Source organism: Rhopilema esculentum, chromosome 19, assembly GCF_057945365.1.
Source record: "Rhopilema esculentum isolate cy_ngs chromosome 19, ASM5794536v1, whole genome shotgun sequence".
NCBI lineage: Eukaryota > Metazoa > Cnidaria > Scyphozoa > Rhizostomeae > Rhizostomatidae > Rhopilema > Rhopilema esculentum.
Genome location: NC_142833.1, coordinates 5498378 through 5514551, shown reverse-complemented (window position 1 = coordinate 5514551; position 16174 = coordinate 5498378). Strand labels below are relative to the sequence as shown.

Below are 16174 nucleotides of genomic sequence, written 5' to 3'. Positions count from 1 at the left end.
CAAGTGGTAGAATAGGAGTTATCAAAGTTAAGCATAAGCACAAAAAGAGAGTAAATGCAAGTGTTTCAGCATCTAAAACAAGCTACTGGGTGTTGGCGGCGTGGAGGAGTCAAGCACAATGCAAATAATGTTTGATATTTGATGCTTTTGATGCTCAAAACAAGGTCATGCTGCAAAGAAGTGTAGAAGTGAAAAGAAAGCAACTGCACCAGTTGAGAAAACAAGTTATCTCGCTATTTCATCCAGTATTCTAGGTGATAGTGATAGTATTCCTATGACCTTGTTTCTTTGCAGGAAACAGTTTCTTTCAATGGTTTTCCTTTGACCATAGAAATTGACAGTGGAACAGTCGTTTTAGTTGTAGGGAGAGAATTTTATGAGAAATATCTCTCACATGTGCCTTTATCTTCATTTTCAATGCATTTTCTGTCTTGGAACGTTCTTGGAACTTGAGGAGAAATTTTGGTTGATGTTGAGTTTAAAGGGCTATAATACCATTGGTTGTTGTTGTTGGAAGTAAACTAGCTTTGTTGGGAAGAAGCTGGTTAATAATAATAATGATGATAAATAATAAAGGCATTTATATTGCTCCATTTATCCACGCGGCTTAAAGGCAGATTACATAATGTTCGTAAAACTAACAAAGTGATATAATATACAGCATTACAAACAACGCTAAAAAATTGTTTGTAAAATAAATAAAATCTAATTAAAATATTCTTGAAAAAAATACGTCTTCAGTCTTCTCTTAAAAGTGTCAAAAGAATCCACTGCTCGCAACGTGTATGGCAGTCTGTTCCAGAGAAGAGGAGAGGCGCCTGTAAATGCACGATCTCCAGCGGTCACCAGCATGATAAAGGGGTTTAAGGCAGATTTGCTTCAAAACGCTAAGCCTGTTTTTAAGAAGGCAAGCCCTGTTCCTTGAAGGAAGTTGTGGAGAAGGGATTTTATCGCTTAACCAAAGATGGTATAATGACACCAGTGAAGCACAGTGAATGGGCTTCTTCAATGGCTGTGGTTTCGAAAACTGATGGTAGGGTCAGAATTTATGGGGACTACAAAGTTTCTGTGAATCCAGTGTTGATCAGTACTCTAACATTGAGCACTTTCTGGAGGTGTTTATTTTAGCAAGTTGGATCAATGCTTATCGAGAGTTAGAGCTTGAGAAAGATGCTAAAAATGGGTTAACCATCAATACTCTTAAGGGATTGTTCAGAATTACATTAAAAATTGGTGTACTGCAAAGTGACACACTTGCTCGTTTCTTGTTCATCATCATCCTAGAGTATGTGCTACAGATTTACTCTCGACAAGATAGCGGGAAAGGGACGTCAAATCAAGATACCCCAAAGCCAGCGCCATCAAGCTGAAAACCTCAATGATTTAGATTTTGCAGATGACCTCGCCCTTATTGCAGAGTTCGTCAAAGGTGCCATCAAATGCCTTGAATAGCAGCCAACACGGTAGGTCTTTACTGCAATGCCACCAAAACTGAATTTTTATGCACGTAAACTGGATTAACAGTATTAGCATGCGGTGGATAAAATCACGATTGTGATGCATGTATTCAGGACCCCCCCCCCACTTACTAGGACCCCCCGCTTATTCATTTTTTGAAAAATTTCTGACCCCCCAACTATCAAGACCTCCCTTCTATTAAGGACCTTAGAGTAACTGTTGAATGTTTCATTTCGAAGAGGAGAGGAATAGTGTATTAGCCTCGATTTTAATTTTGTTATATAATACTAGTTCAAGATGTGAAGCCTCGTTGAACGAGTACTGTTCGTTTTTTCCCAACCCATCCATCCTCGTTTTGTTTTTTATATGCAAATTTGTTTTTTCTATATAACCCTTACAGTTTGTTTCCTTCTCTGGCAACGTGAAAGCTTCTCATAGGCATCTTTAATGCTATTTGACTTTTTTATGTTTTTAGGTATGACAGGTCCATCGCCTTATATTCTCTTGTATATTCTCAGTGTCAATTGCATTTGGGGATTTTAAGCAAGCAGCTTTAAGTAACTTCTTTCTTTGAGGATTTATGGTAGGTTGAGCGAATTTCTCCGATGCACCAACCGACCGACTTGTTCTAGAAGACGTGGGAACGTAACCTCGTGACTCATTTGCAGATAAATTTGTCACCTTTTTCTAAGGGGGCAATTTTTGCCCTACAATTTGTATTATAGCTCCTCTCCAAAGTTAGAAATCTAAGATTGACTTCAGCAGTCTTTTGCTCTCTGGGTTACCATTTTCAGTAGTAGTGTATCCTAGTTTATTGTATGAAGTGTGTCTTATATAATATAGTTGTAACCTTTTGTGGATATTAATATTAAATTATAAATGGCTTTGAAAAAAGCAAACATTTAGTAAACTAAAGCTTTTCGTCTGACACTCTTCAGAGTTTAAAACGTCAGAACATAGATCGAAAACTCTACGCTAGGAAATATATAAAACCCAGTTGTGGATTGAAATAGGCCAATCAGAAAACACGAGCACATGACTGTATAGGTTGACCAATCAGTGCCGCTTGCCTATTAAGAGTGTTACCAATGGAGTCCTAAGGTGAAAACGAAGTTAAATGTAACCCAGGGATGGTTCACCAGGCACAAAAATAAAATTAAAGAGAAGTTTCTTCTTTTGCTTCAAAAGCCAGGGAGGATGAAGGAAAAGATATAAATTTCATCATGAATATCTATCACAAACCCTTAAAGCTACAATGTTTTAGAAAATTGTTTTCCAAGCTGAATAAAAGCACCAGATGAAAAAATCCTGATTTTCGAAAATTTCAGTTGGACAAAGTTTCTGAGAACACTGTATCTTGTAGATTCTAACAATTGAAAAAAGCTGCAATCAATGCTGATTCCTGACTTTTAATAAGCCGAATTATAGCAAAATGAGTTTAGCAATTCAGTTTATCATAAATCATTATTGTTATAATAAAAAGACTGTTAGTGCAATAAATCTTCTATGCTTCTTTTAAACATTATTCTCATCACAGTCTTTGTATATTTAATTCCCCTCATTATTTTGTCCCAATGAAATCCTGTCTACGATTTTATAAAAACCATCTTCTCCTTTCTTATCAATCATAGAACATAGAAGTACCTCTGAAAATTTTTGTTTGCCAAATTCTAAATCCAGAAAATCCTTTAAAAATCTGTCATTGACACGCTTTATTCCTTTCTTTTTCATCTTCTTTATGTTTTTACTCAATTTAATGACAGTAACATGAGGGACAAACTGATCTTTGGTATTCTTTGCCAAATTAATGCCATGAGAGCAAAAAGAGTCTACCAGTACATCTACAGCTTTTCTAAGGCAACTCAGAGCATCACTTTGGGTATCTTTTTCAATCCCAACATAAACAACTTTGTTCCTGAATGTCCTGACACCATTAAAAGTCAGTTCTTTGATGCTGTTAGCAAAGCAATTTTGAACATCCAATTCACTGTGGCGTAGAGCTTCTTTTGCCTTTAACACTTCTGACTCATCATCTAACTTCATCACAAACAATGTAAGATGTAATGTGGGAATAGGAATAAGAACATGCCTGAATGCTGGTTCTTCATTGACGACACTTTCTTGCACTTTGTTCACATTATCAGCAATATATGAGTCATCCACTTTTATAGCTAGAAAATAGTTTGGAAAGTCCTTCCTGTTTTTGTCATTCTGTGTTAACTTTGTATCCCTTTCAACCATTTCATTTGGATTCTCATTATCTGTAGCCTGTAAGGAACCCTTTACTTTATCTTTCTTTTCTGATTTTTGTTTTTGTCTTTTTGTAGAACCGCCCCTCTGCTTATATTTCAATATGGTTGGTTGTTTACTGCATACTGAATCATCAAAGAGAATATCAAGATTATAGTCTTCATCTGATTCACTTAAGATTTTCGTTCTCTTATCCTCCTTAATTTCCGGTTCTAAAGTCTCTTTTTCTTGAAAAATGCAATCTTGTTCAACAGAATCAAAACACACATTAACTGACCTTTCTTTTGACCCTTTTATTGAAGCAAACTGATTTGTGATTTGCTGATCTGCTAGTTTTGAATTTTTGGAATCTTCAGATGCCGTGCTGGTGCAATCTTTCCATTTAAAATGGGTGCCATGTTTTTCCCCTTTAAATCTTAAGCATATCTTCCCTGAAATGTTTTCACCAACATCATCCTGAGGAATTTCTTCAAAAGAATTATCAGTATCTACCCTGTTTGCACTCTGCTGCTGATCCGAAGTCAGCTCTGACTTATTTTCAAGGCTTGTTGAGGGTCCACAAGATTCTATAGCTACTTGATCATGTCTGTTTAATGATGTTGAGCTCAAACTCTTTGAAAAATTTCCTTCATTTTCTTCATAACATGCCGCAGATCTCATGAAACGTCTAAATACTCTAATCCTTCGTTTTTTGGACTTGGAGGAATTTTTTTCTAGGCGCTGTTTCTCAATCTTTTCTCCTCCGTCTTCTAACATACCAGAAGATACCGTTCCGAAACTTAAATTCTTATCTAATTTCTTACAAGATACCTTGCTGTCACTTTTGAAACGCTTGAATCCTTCATTAACTGAAATTGTCTCAGACGAGTTGTTTCCACGCTTTACAATCACAGGATTCTTTTCTGAGTTTTTTCTACTTTCAAAATTTCCATATGCATATCCACTTCGAAGTACTTCAGAGAACCCTCGACATTCTTGGCCCTCACTTCTACTTTCCGCTGACTGTCTTATTTCTTTCCCAGAGAGGATTAAATGAAGTTTTTCACGGGCAACGTTGCTAAGTCTTGCTAGAGGAACAATGCTTCTGGTCGCCATTAATGTTTAAGGTTAGATTGCCTCCTCTTGGTGTTCCATAATGCAAAAGAGACCAGGAGAAAGCAAAAGTTAAAAGTGAATTGACTTCGGTTACTTGACTTGGGTTCCTGTTTAGATCCAAAAAATAAGTGGTTCTTGTTTCTTGGTCGTGACAGAAAATGACAGCAGAGTTTACAGAGACAGGTTTCGTAAGGCTGCCTAGAAAACCTTTTAAAGTGGGCAGGCTAGACAAACTTTTTAAAGGTATAGTAGCAACGAGCCTATGTGAATTGAAGTCCAAATCGTGCGAGTTATTTGGGATTGACACCTCTATTGGAATAAAAGTATTTTTAGAAGAAGACATGACTGAGATAGATGATGAAGAGTATTTCACTTTTCTACCAGAGCAGTCAAGAATTCTTATTCTCACAGCCTTAGAAGTTCCAAGGAAAGGTGAGTGAGTTTTCTCTAATTAATTCTTTGTTCTTGTCCTGTCAGCCTTTCATATCTGTTGAAGTCAAACATGGATCATAGAATTGAAATCTTCATGTTGAAACTGGTCTGTGCCGAAAATTTCATGTTGTTTTTGCTGCCAGGCCGCGAATTATGCGGTTTTCAGAATTCAGTTCAGTTCATTTCATTTTTAAAAATCCATACATACAAATCTTTTGAAATACAACAACAGGTTACAAAAGATGAAATAAATTACATAAAATGAGAGGAATAGAGAACAAGAAAAATATAGATAATTTTACAAAAACCAAGGAGATTTGCATGCAAGAATTTCTTAAAGGAGGAGCTCTCTCGATAGATAGACTAATTGAGGAGAGAGCACCCCCTGTGGTAAAATTCTATTAATTTAGTATTTACACCACAGGCTGCCCAGGAGGGAGCAATATGACCAATGAAAACAACTGCCACACATCCTCTGCTCCCTCCAAAAAGAAAATAGCAAAGACCGCCTGACATCCATCCCCATCCATCTTTATAGTCCTGAGAAGACATTAAAAAATATTCTATTGATGGTATCTGGTGAAGAACAGATGCAATTTTGGTTTCCAGTGCGAATTTGTAACTGTAGCAAATTGTTTGATGACACAGGAAATGTTGTTCCAGGACTTGGCACCTGCATATCTAACAGATCTTAATCTATATTGCAGGGTGTTTTCTTAAGAGTCATAAAAATATCATCTTTGGAGGCTTGTGATAAAGGACAGGAGAAATCATATTAACAGAGTCATAAACAAATGTAAGCAGCTTTAGCTCAAACAAATCATTCAGTTTAAGAATTTTCAAATCAGAAAATATTGGCATAGATCAGCATTCTTGAACTACGGCCCGCAGCAAGTTTTTATCTGGCCTGCCAAGCCCTTTATTTCAAAAAAATATTTTTGGCTTCCACTTTGAAAATTTTGAATTTGATTAAGTATTGCTTTTGGACTGCTCTGATATTTTTTTCCTCTGCAGTAAATGAAAATGCGCGTCCTGTTGACCAGTAATTTGTCAGAAAGGGAGGTCCGAATATAGGAAATGCTTTATTTAATCATTTAAACGTTTTATAGCAAAATATTTTACTGCTTTCATTGAATTCAACAGGTTGTTGATAAACTCACCATGACCTTACCCCTTCCTCAACTTTCGAGATCCCAGCCCCAAGGTCAGACTTAATCTTTAGTTCATGAAGTTCATGCTTATTAGTGTATGTCTATGAGGCAGGGTGTGTGGACTAGGGCACTGGCTAATTCTTTATTGCCAAGTTCAGTTAATTCTTTACTGTATTTTATTTATTTTTTCTCTCTATTTTATTTTGGTTTCAATCATTTGTAAAAAAGTTGATTATTTGCTGTTATGCTAATTCTAATTCTAAAACTTTGGAAGACCCTTTCTTTAAATTTCAACATTAAAATAGATAAAACTATGGAAACGTTAGCTTTTCTCCCATCAAATTCCATTTTAGATGCAGTTTCTGACCATCCATAGACTATTATAATCTAAAATTTTCCTTGCTGCCAACCATGGTGGCGACCTTTCGAAATACAACCACAGTCATTAATTTTTGGCCCCACTTTAAAATATGTTTCGCTGTCCCTGGATCTGACTTCAAATGCATTAAGTCAACCTAACAAATATTAATGTCGTAACCTAAAAATAGCACAACTGTCTTTCGATCCAAGCATGGTAAAAGAAACGCATGTTACAAACTTCTATGTAAGTCATTTTGTTGGCTTTATACACTCTGTTACAGTTTGAAGCTTTTAGTCCCCCTCCCCTAGAAAGTTTTCCCTGGCCTTGGGCATGTAAATTTGTTGGGTATTGCACATTGTGCCAATCCCTCTAACATCAAGCTAGCATCGTGTTCTTAAATGTTATCATTGCCCTCCCTTTTTCTCTCTTCTCATCCACCATTCCAAAAACATATGTCATGAAAATAAGCGCACTACATAGATTTTATGAATATAGAATCTAACAAGAAATAACAGGCCTGCCTATCTTATCTCTAAATTAGCCTGGTAAGAATGAGATCCGAACTTCATTTTGTGCAATTTTTTTGACACAAGCTATGTAAAAGTCGACAACTCAGTGGCCCCCGGAGAAAATCCACATGTTTTTCTGGCCAGACACTCAAAAAAATTAAGAATCCTTGGCATAGATGGAGAATAAAAAACTTTTGAAGGCAATAGCTCTAACAACTTTCTTCTGCAGAAGATAGATTGGCTTTGTATGCACTTCATTAGTAAGACCCCAGACAATGACTCCATACTGGAAAAATGAGGAAAATAAAAAGTTATATAAAGAGATTCAAACACTAGTAGGTAAACGAATTAAGCTTTATATGTACTATATTTCACCAGAATTTGTTTCTGTAGTTAAGTGTCTATACTACAGAAGTGCGCATACTAGTCGTACCTAAATAAATATCTAAAAATTCAAAACAAAGTACATGCAGGGGATGATCCAGAACAAATTTAAAGGGGGGAGGCAATTGATAAAGGGGGAGAGGCCGAAAAATTTCCAGAAATTGGTCACAAGAGTCTGCTTAAAATAATTTTTGACCCTAACTACTGAGAGAAAGTCCTCTACTTACGTTCTATGAAAATAATTTTGTAACAAGTGTATAAAAGCAATGATGTTTAGTCTGAGCATGACTGAAGGCCAGACTAGAAACTTTGTTTCTTGTGTGGACAAGTTTACTTTGAAAATATGAGACTGATTGTGATATTAAATGTTATTATTTAGGGGTTTTGCACAGCTAATATGCTAAAGCACACAGATACATTGCAGTGCACGGGCAATATATTGCAGGCCTGCAACAAAGTTTCCAGGCTGAAGGTCTCTTCCTAAAGTTTCTCTCTTGTTCTGAAAATTTGCTTGCTGAACACCTGTCTTCTATCTTTCTTGGAGTAGAGCTCTTAAACTTTGTCTGTTGTGAGACACATGTTTCAGTAAACCTGTAGAAGTAAAGAGTTCTCTATTTGCTACTCCATCATAGTAGATGGAGTTGCTGTCAAATTACTCTGCACCAGAGGCAGACTGGAATGCTCTTTTCTAAGAAGATAGGGATAACTGTTGAAAGAGATAAGGTAAAGGCCACAACCTTGACTAGTGGCATAAATTTTACAACTATGAAGTTCTAGGGACATTGGAAATGAGTCTGGAATATTCACAGCATCAATGAAGATGCAAACATGGTAATCTGCAAGAAATTAAGCATGGTTTGACTATAAAAAGATTAAGCAGCTTTGTAAAGGGTCAAGTCATTCTCGTTCAGGTGTGCCTAGATACCAAAGCTTAGCCAGCAACATCTATGATTAGATTCAGAATTTTCTTCTGAAATTTTTAGCGTTAATGTCATATTTAAAAATTACTTGAATATGGAAAGAAAATTTGAAATATTTTAGGAAATAGAAGTGAAGCATTGTAAAGGGTATCACAAACTGCCTGGGTAGGGTACGGTAAAGTTGAATGGAGTTAGGTAGTGTATTATTTTTAAATTTTTAGCTTGTTTGATGTTAGTTTTCCTACTAGTTGAGATGCCTGACCCCTTTTAAACCAGCATTGCTAAATTGCCATTCTTGAATAATTTAAAATGAAGTGAGTGAAAATGAAATGTAAAGTTGGGACATTTTTCTTTAGAATCAAACTGTAAATTTTTCCATTATCTGGCCCTTGCGAAGTCAAGTAACTCAGTCCAATCCATTGATCCTTTGTGAACCCATGCCCAACCCTACCCTATACCAATCTAAACATTCAAACTCCCTCCCCATACCCCCTTCTTCCAAGCCTTTAGGCAGATTCTTTCTTTAATGACCAAGGGCTTTGTCAATCCTAGTTCAATCGATTTTAGTGCATCTATTTACCAATACTGCAATGAGTACCATGTGTCAGTACTTGACATTGCCCATGCACCATCATAACCTTGCCTGACACAATAACTTTTGGTCTTCATATCTTCCTCGAGATAACCTTTCCAATGTTTTCCCTGAACATCTATTTTATCTTTATCTCTACTATTGATTTTCACACTGGGTCTCAGAAACATGTTCACCTGATTCTCATCAGCAACTACCCCAGTTGCCCCGCCTCCCTCAAATCTGCCATTGTTCATGACAGAAATGTCCAAACAACGTGAAGTTTTCTGTATAAACTAATTTTAAAACGAAAATTTCAGATCCGAAGTCCATTTTTGAGATAGGTCTTGGTCCGGTCTCTGGCATCCAAGATTTTAACGGTTGGAAGCCGTTAAAATTTCTGGCATTCAGGATTTTAACGGTTGGAAGCAAATGGTCTGAATGGTAATTTTGATAAAACACGACCTGCTGATAATGAAAACCTGAGTCTTAATGGCTGAAAGTGGTACACAAAGCCAATGCGTGGCCCCTAAAGTTTCCCAAGTTGTTGGCAAAATATAAAATTCAGTGGTCAAACTTCATTTACTGGGAAAATGTCTCAGAACAAAGCAATAAACACCATTACGTTTATTTAAGACGTTTAAGTTCGTACATTCCATTTTTTAAGACCCCTCGAAGTTTCCCCTAGTTGTTGAATAAATTCTGTCATTGGCCAAACCTCAGTCCTGTTTTAAATTCAAGGTAATGATCCTATTTAATCATTTGTATTGTTTAAGAAGATTACATTGGGACAATTTCCTTTTAAGACGCCCCTAAAGTCACCCCTTGAATGTTGAATAGATTCAATAGTCGTTGGCAAAACTCTGTTCTTTTTTAAAAATCAAGGTAATAATCTTATTCCAACACTTTGATAGATTTAAGGCGATTATAGCTGAGCAATTGATGCCCCTAACCTCATCTCCTTGATGTTAAATAAATTCAACAATCATGGGTGAAACCCTTTTTAATTTCAAAGAAATAATCCCATTCAAGCATCTTTGCTGGTATAAGACATAGATGCTGCCAAGATTGCACCTTGGATTGAATTCATCCAAAATTCACTATTTTCTGATGGTCTGTCCGTCGTCTTTGGATTTTCATAAAATAGAGTGATTGTTTTTCTCAGAGTGATTGCTCTTTCAGAATCTGGATTACTTGCTAAAGGTTCTCTCGATATGTTACTGAAAGGAAAGATGCTCACATGTTGTAGAAGATCACATTCTTTTCATGACCTACATATAAGAAGACCTATTGAGGTTTTCAGCATTGAGAAGACACCTTGGTACCATTGGGGGCGCCATTGTACAGGAAATTAATCAGGAAAAGTGGCTTGGTGTTATAATCGACAATAGTCTCACCTTTTGAGTAACATATCAGCAAATAGTCATTTTATGGGCCAAAATGAATTAAAATGGTTAATGAGAGCTGTTTTATGGCATATTTCATAGTTTTTTTTTTAAATTTCAACCGTACAATGTAAACCTGTGATTTCTGATTTTGTATTCGAAATCAAAAATCTTGATTTATCTTTGTATGAATGCATTTTTCTCCGGTACTATGAAGAAAAAAACTGAAACCAAAAATTCACAGTTTATACTTTAAGGTAAGGCAAACTCAAATATAGTTAGCAGTTGAGAAAACCATATTTGGTTCATGTTTTATTCACAATTGAAATGTCAGTTTTCATTTTGCAGCTCAATATTTTCCCTCAAAAACTATGTAAGTTGAAACTTTGAGCGCTATTTGGGAACCCAATTTCAATATTGCCTATTAAAGTGGATGTTTCATAGCAGGAAACGTAACAACCAGATCAATAAACTCCATCGCCACTCAAGCTTTGAATCACTGTTAGAGGAAGATGCTTCTACAACTATCCATATCAAAAACTTTAAGGTGATGTTGACTGAAATTTTTAAAACTAAAAATCGTCTAAACCCCAAATTTATGCAAGAAATATTTCCCTTGTGTAATAACCACTGTAGTCTAAAAAATGGGATTTAAACTATAAGGCATGTTTACTTATATTAAAAAATTAACCTCCCTGAATGATTTCAAAACGAAAATAAGAAATGGGAATCGTAGGGATTGCCAGTCCCCCTATATCGATCTTACATCCCATCACTGGTAATTTTATAGCTTAAATCTATGTATAATAACGATTTTTTGTTAATAGTGTTACTTATGTTGCTAAATGGCTTTATTAGAAATTTGTGAATTTAGTTTATTCTACGTTTAAGCTATTTTTTATAAACTTTTTGTAAATAAAGGGACAATAAAAAATAATTAATAATGGCAGCATTACACGAATGGGTAATCAAGAACTCTTCGTAGGGTCACAAAATATATTTTAACGAAGATTATGCGGATGGCTGTGGAAAGAGAAGTTTCGGTATTTGATATTGGAAAAGTATTTTCTGTATTTTAGAAAGAAGTTGGTGCAATGTCGCATCTTCAAGCCTAACTTTTTACACAGCGTCCCTAAAGTCCACAGTCATTTTATCGGAGGACTGAAAGATATTTTGGGCTAAATGTACCTGCCCCAAAAGTTCCAACTCTCCCGATTTAGGTGGGAGTCTCCCAATTTTGTCATGTGTCTCCCGATTCGAGAATTCTGCGTAAAATTTTTTCTTCTGTTCTCCCAATGGCAAATATAACCTCCTGTTTTCAGGGAATTTTTTTATGAATCTTTTATAAAACTCCTTTTCAAAAAACATGTTAATGTGAAGAACTACACAAGTGTATGTGACATTTGTCAACGTATCTGCCGTATCCATCCTTGAGACACTTACACAATAGCTGGTGAAATGCACCTTGTTGAGAAAACGAATGAGCGAAATTTTTCAATTATGTGAGATAACCATCATCCTGGAAGCCTTTGTGTTATGGCGACTTCTTTCCAAATGTGCTATAGCGACCTCTTTGACTCGGGGATGCAGGGCTGCCTTACTCATTAAAAGACCTCCTTCCTTTCAGTTCTGTGAACAAACATAAATTCTGTTTAGCCAATAGCAAGAGTACATTTTGTTCTAGACCAATCAATAAGTTTGGTTACAACAATTCATTGGCCAATCACTTGCCACTTTTTCGAGCTTGCTCTGGAGCAAAACCAACCACCCAAAACCTACCAAACTTAGTTTGTAGAGTATTTGTTTGTCACAAATCTCTCAGCCCCAGGCAGATATTTTTGAAGACTTTTTTATCGCATTGTACTGTATTGTACTATATTTTATCCTGACTTCCTTTGCTACATAACATGCATATTAATTTACTACAGTTATAATGACATGTTATATAAGAATGGATAACTTTTTTTGTTGTTTTTCCCCATATGCTTTGCTATTCGATTAAGGGAATATATCTGCTTGGCTGCTTTTTACATAATTCATTGATATGAGTGCCATCTCGACACCTAGTATAGTTACATGGCTATCTTCTTATATTACCGTAAACCAGTTTTTAATTTCAAATTTTTCTATATGATGACCCCTAATTCCATTGGCAATAGCTTGAAATTTAGAGGGATTTGCAGTCGTTTTATTCAATTTAAACCATTCCAAGCATTTGTAGGCGTTTGTCTTTATTGGTTGTAACAGTTCATCAGCATTAGTTGCAATAAGAGAAAGTGTATTGTCGTTAGCAATTTGGCATAATGATCCATTATCAAGGTAGTAAAAATGTCATTTCTGAAAATTTTAAAAAGCATGAGGCCAGATATCAACCCTTAAGGTACACCTTTTCCAAGCCTAGCCTTGGACAAGCCTACCCTCGGACAAGCCTACCCATGGATAGGCCTAGCCTTGGACAAGCCTACCCATGGACAAGCCTAGCCTTGGACAAGCCTACCCATGGACAAGCCTAGTCTTGGACAAGCCTACCCATGGACAAGCCTACCCTTGGACAAGCCTACCCATGGACATGCCTACCCTTGGATAAGCCTAGCCTTGGATAAGCCTACCCTCGGACAAGCCTACCCATGGATAGGCCTAGCCTTGGACAAGCCTACCCTCGGACAAGCTTACCCATGGATAGGCCTAGCCTTGGACAAGCCTACCTATGGACAAGCCTAGCCTTGGACAAGCCTACCCATGGACAAGCCTAGCCTTGGACAAGCCTACCCTTGGACAAGCCTAGCCTTGGATAAGCCTAGCCTTGGACAAGCCTACCCATGGACATGCCTACCCTTGGATAAGCCTAGCCTTGGACAAGCCTAGCCTTGGACATGCCTACCCTTGGACATGCCTACCCATGGACATGCCTACCCATGGACATGCCTACCCTTGGATAAGCCTAGCCTTGGACAAGCCTACCCTTGGACAAGCCTACCCATGGACATGCCTACCCTTGGATAAGCCTAGCCTTGGACAAGCCTACCCATGGACAAGCCTAGCCTTGGACAAGCCTACCCTTGGACATGCCTACCCTTGGACAAGCCTTCCCCTCGGACAAGCCTACCCATGGATAGGCCTACCCATGGATAGGCCTACCCATGGATAGGCCTAGCCTTGGACAAGCCTACCCTTGGACATGCCTACCCATGGATAGGCCTAGCCTTGGACAAGCCTTCCCCTCGGACAAGCCTTTCCCTCGGACAAGCCTACCCATGGATAGGCCTAGCCTTGGACAAGCCTACCCTTGGACATGCCTACCCATGAATAGGCCTAGCCTTGGACAAGCCTACCCTTGGACATGCCTACCCATGGATAAGCCTAGCCTTGCTGTAGTGTACTTGAACTTTCACTTTTTGTTTTCTGTCGGTTAGGTAATCTTGTATAAGCAGGAGAGAAATTGTTTCTACTCCATATTTTGGGAAACTATAGGCACGTAAAAATTTGCAAATTTCCTACCAATGCCGAGCTTAATTTTTTTTACAAAAATTTCGTCTATTTATTGGCCTATTTTGTCATTGTTCAGTTTTGAGGGAATTTCATGGGCTGCCATGATCCCTCTCTCTAATAGATTTTTCTTGACGCTTCGTTTCATATTTGTAAGAAACATTTTCTATGAAGAGAAACATCAGCCCCCAGCCCAAAACTAAGCCTAAAAGGCCAAGGATCACCTTATCTGGCCCCTACCTGCTCTGTATGGCTGATTCTTTTAGGGTCTTTGACTCCAAACTCCAACCGACTTTGATTTAGGGGTCATCAGGTCGCACGCCACCTTGATAATCTGGTAAACCCGTCCAGGGACAGCAGGGAGAGATGGCTCGGCTTGCTTATTTTTTTTAATGCTTAGAATTGCCTCATAGGTTGATTAATGCCACCTTGAATATCAAGAGAATAGTGTATTGGTCATCGAAAAATGCTTAGTTTTTCCTTCTCTCTAGGGGTAACACCTTCATTCTTCAAATCAACTCAACTTGAGAGATCGGAGAGTCTCATTACTCGTGGTCAAGATGTTGCGGATGGTGCAATAGCTTTGGATTCAAATTTAAAGCACAGAATGGTGTCAGATCCTTTATTTTTCTTATCATTGAACGAAGATGAACTTGAGCAAGTTGTCGCGCTTGATGCAGAAGAAGCGTCTAGTGAGCTTGAGATGAGTAAAGAGAGGGTCTCGTTGTATCAAGATTCTTGCGAAAGAGAGCTTAGCAGGCGGGCAGAACTTCGTGATGCCACCGAACTGCTGCGTTTGTATGACAGAGTTGCACAACAGCGGAGCTGAATATGCTGTAAAACTTTCATATCTGCAGAGAAGGAGCAGATCCAGAAAATCGAAACTTTCACATGGAATGTAAGCTAGATTATCAAATTTCGTAGTCTGCTTTCATTTTTGAAGTGTATTTTCTCCTTGAACATAGTTTAAACATTCAAATGTAATTTAGTAACAATTCCATACTCACACCACCGGTAGCTTGGTTCCAGGTTCTTTTGTAGGTTTAGCAGCAATTGGTTCGTCCTAAATTGACTAACCTTCCAACTTCCAACTTCCAACCACTTCAATTCATTTTTATATTGGGATGAGCCATTTTTAATGGCAAGTGAGGATTTGCCCTCAGCTTCCCCGTCCTTCCTGAAATATATTTGCAAGTTCGATGATAAAATTGAATAATGGGAAGGGGGTTCCGTATTTTGTGCGGTCAATTAGATGTACGTTTGCATGTAAGTTTAATTCTCCACATTTATTTAATTCTCCATAGTAAAACAGAATAAAATACAATATTGTAAATTAAAAACAAAAATAAAAACCCCTAATTTCAGTGGCAGGGATAGCATAAATTCGTCAAACTGACCTTATTTCCAGAATAGTCCCCTGTTTCCATAATGGTCTCCTATTTCCATAATGGTCTCCCATTTCCATAGTGGTCTCCCATTTCCATAATGGTCTCTTATTTCCATAATGGTCTCCTATTTCCATAATGGTCTCCTAACGTTAATTAACATGACTTTTTTGAAGGGCCTGCCTTTCTGCTCAATGATGTAACTCTAAAATGCGTTTAAAATGGTTTCAAAGTTTTTAATTAAATTCTTAAAGCATTGTCAAACTTTCCCACTAGAGAAATGATTTTCAGCCGGCCCCTTTGCTAACGGACCTACAGTCTCGGACAAAAATAGTTTAGACTTTTCAAGGAAAGTCGATATTTTCTCTGCCATTTGAAAAATATGATGCATGATTTTGAAGGGGAAATGATAGAACTACAAATCCAAATTTGATTGGGGGGAAAAGGGGTGATTCGAATTTACAGGGGCAACGTAAAGTGGAAAATTGCAAAATTTGCATTTAGTCTCAACAATTTTGTCCAGATTTGTAGGGCAATGGCTAGGGAGGGGTTTCCGTTTTCTTGATAGCCAAAAACATACTTTTTGAGCAGTCATTTAGATGTAAATTTATGAACCTGACTTTCTTGAAGGCCCTGCTAAGCCAAAATGCATAGTTTTTCTATTTGTAAGAGAAGTTCTTCTAAGAAGGGATCAGATGACAATTCTCTGTATCGTTGAAGTGGACGATATGTAGATCCACGGCCCTAAAAGGGTTCACACCTAACAGTATATAAAAGAGCGTGTCCA

The 16174-nt window shown here is 37.4% G+C and overlaps 1 protein-coding gene across 1 annotated transcript; it reads right to left on the bottom strand.

The window, feature by feature from the left end:
• Positions 1 to 472: 472 nt before the first annotated feature.
• Positions 473 to 5235, bottom strand: LOC135688035 (uncharacterized). The gene has a single exon (XM_065204720.2). The coding sequence runs from the start codon at positions 4801 to 4803 to the stop codon at positions 3007 to 3009; it is 1797 nt and encodes a 598-aa protein (XP_065060792.2). The 5' UTR covers positions 4804 to 5235; the 3' UTR covers positions 473 to 3006.
• Between the last annotated feature and the right edge of the window lie 10939 nt (positions 5236 to 16174).

Bases quoted from the DNA above. Each gene is read 5' to 3' on its own strand.
- LOC135688035 (XM_065204720.2), bottom strand. From the start codon at position 4,803: ATGGCGACCAGAAGCATTGTTCCTCTAGCAAGACTTAGCAACGTTGCC.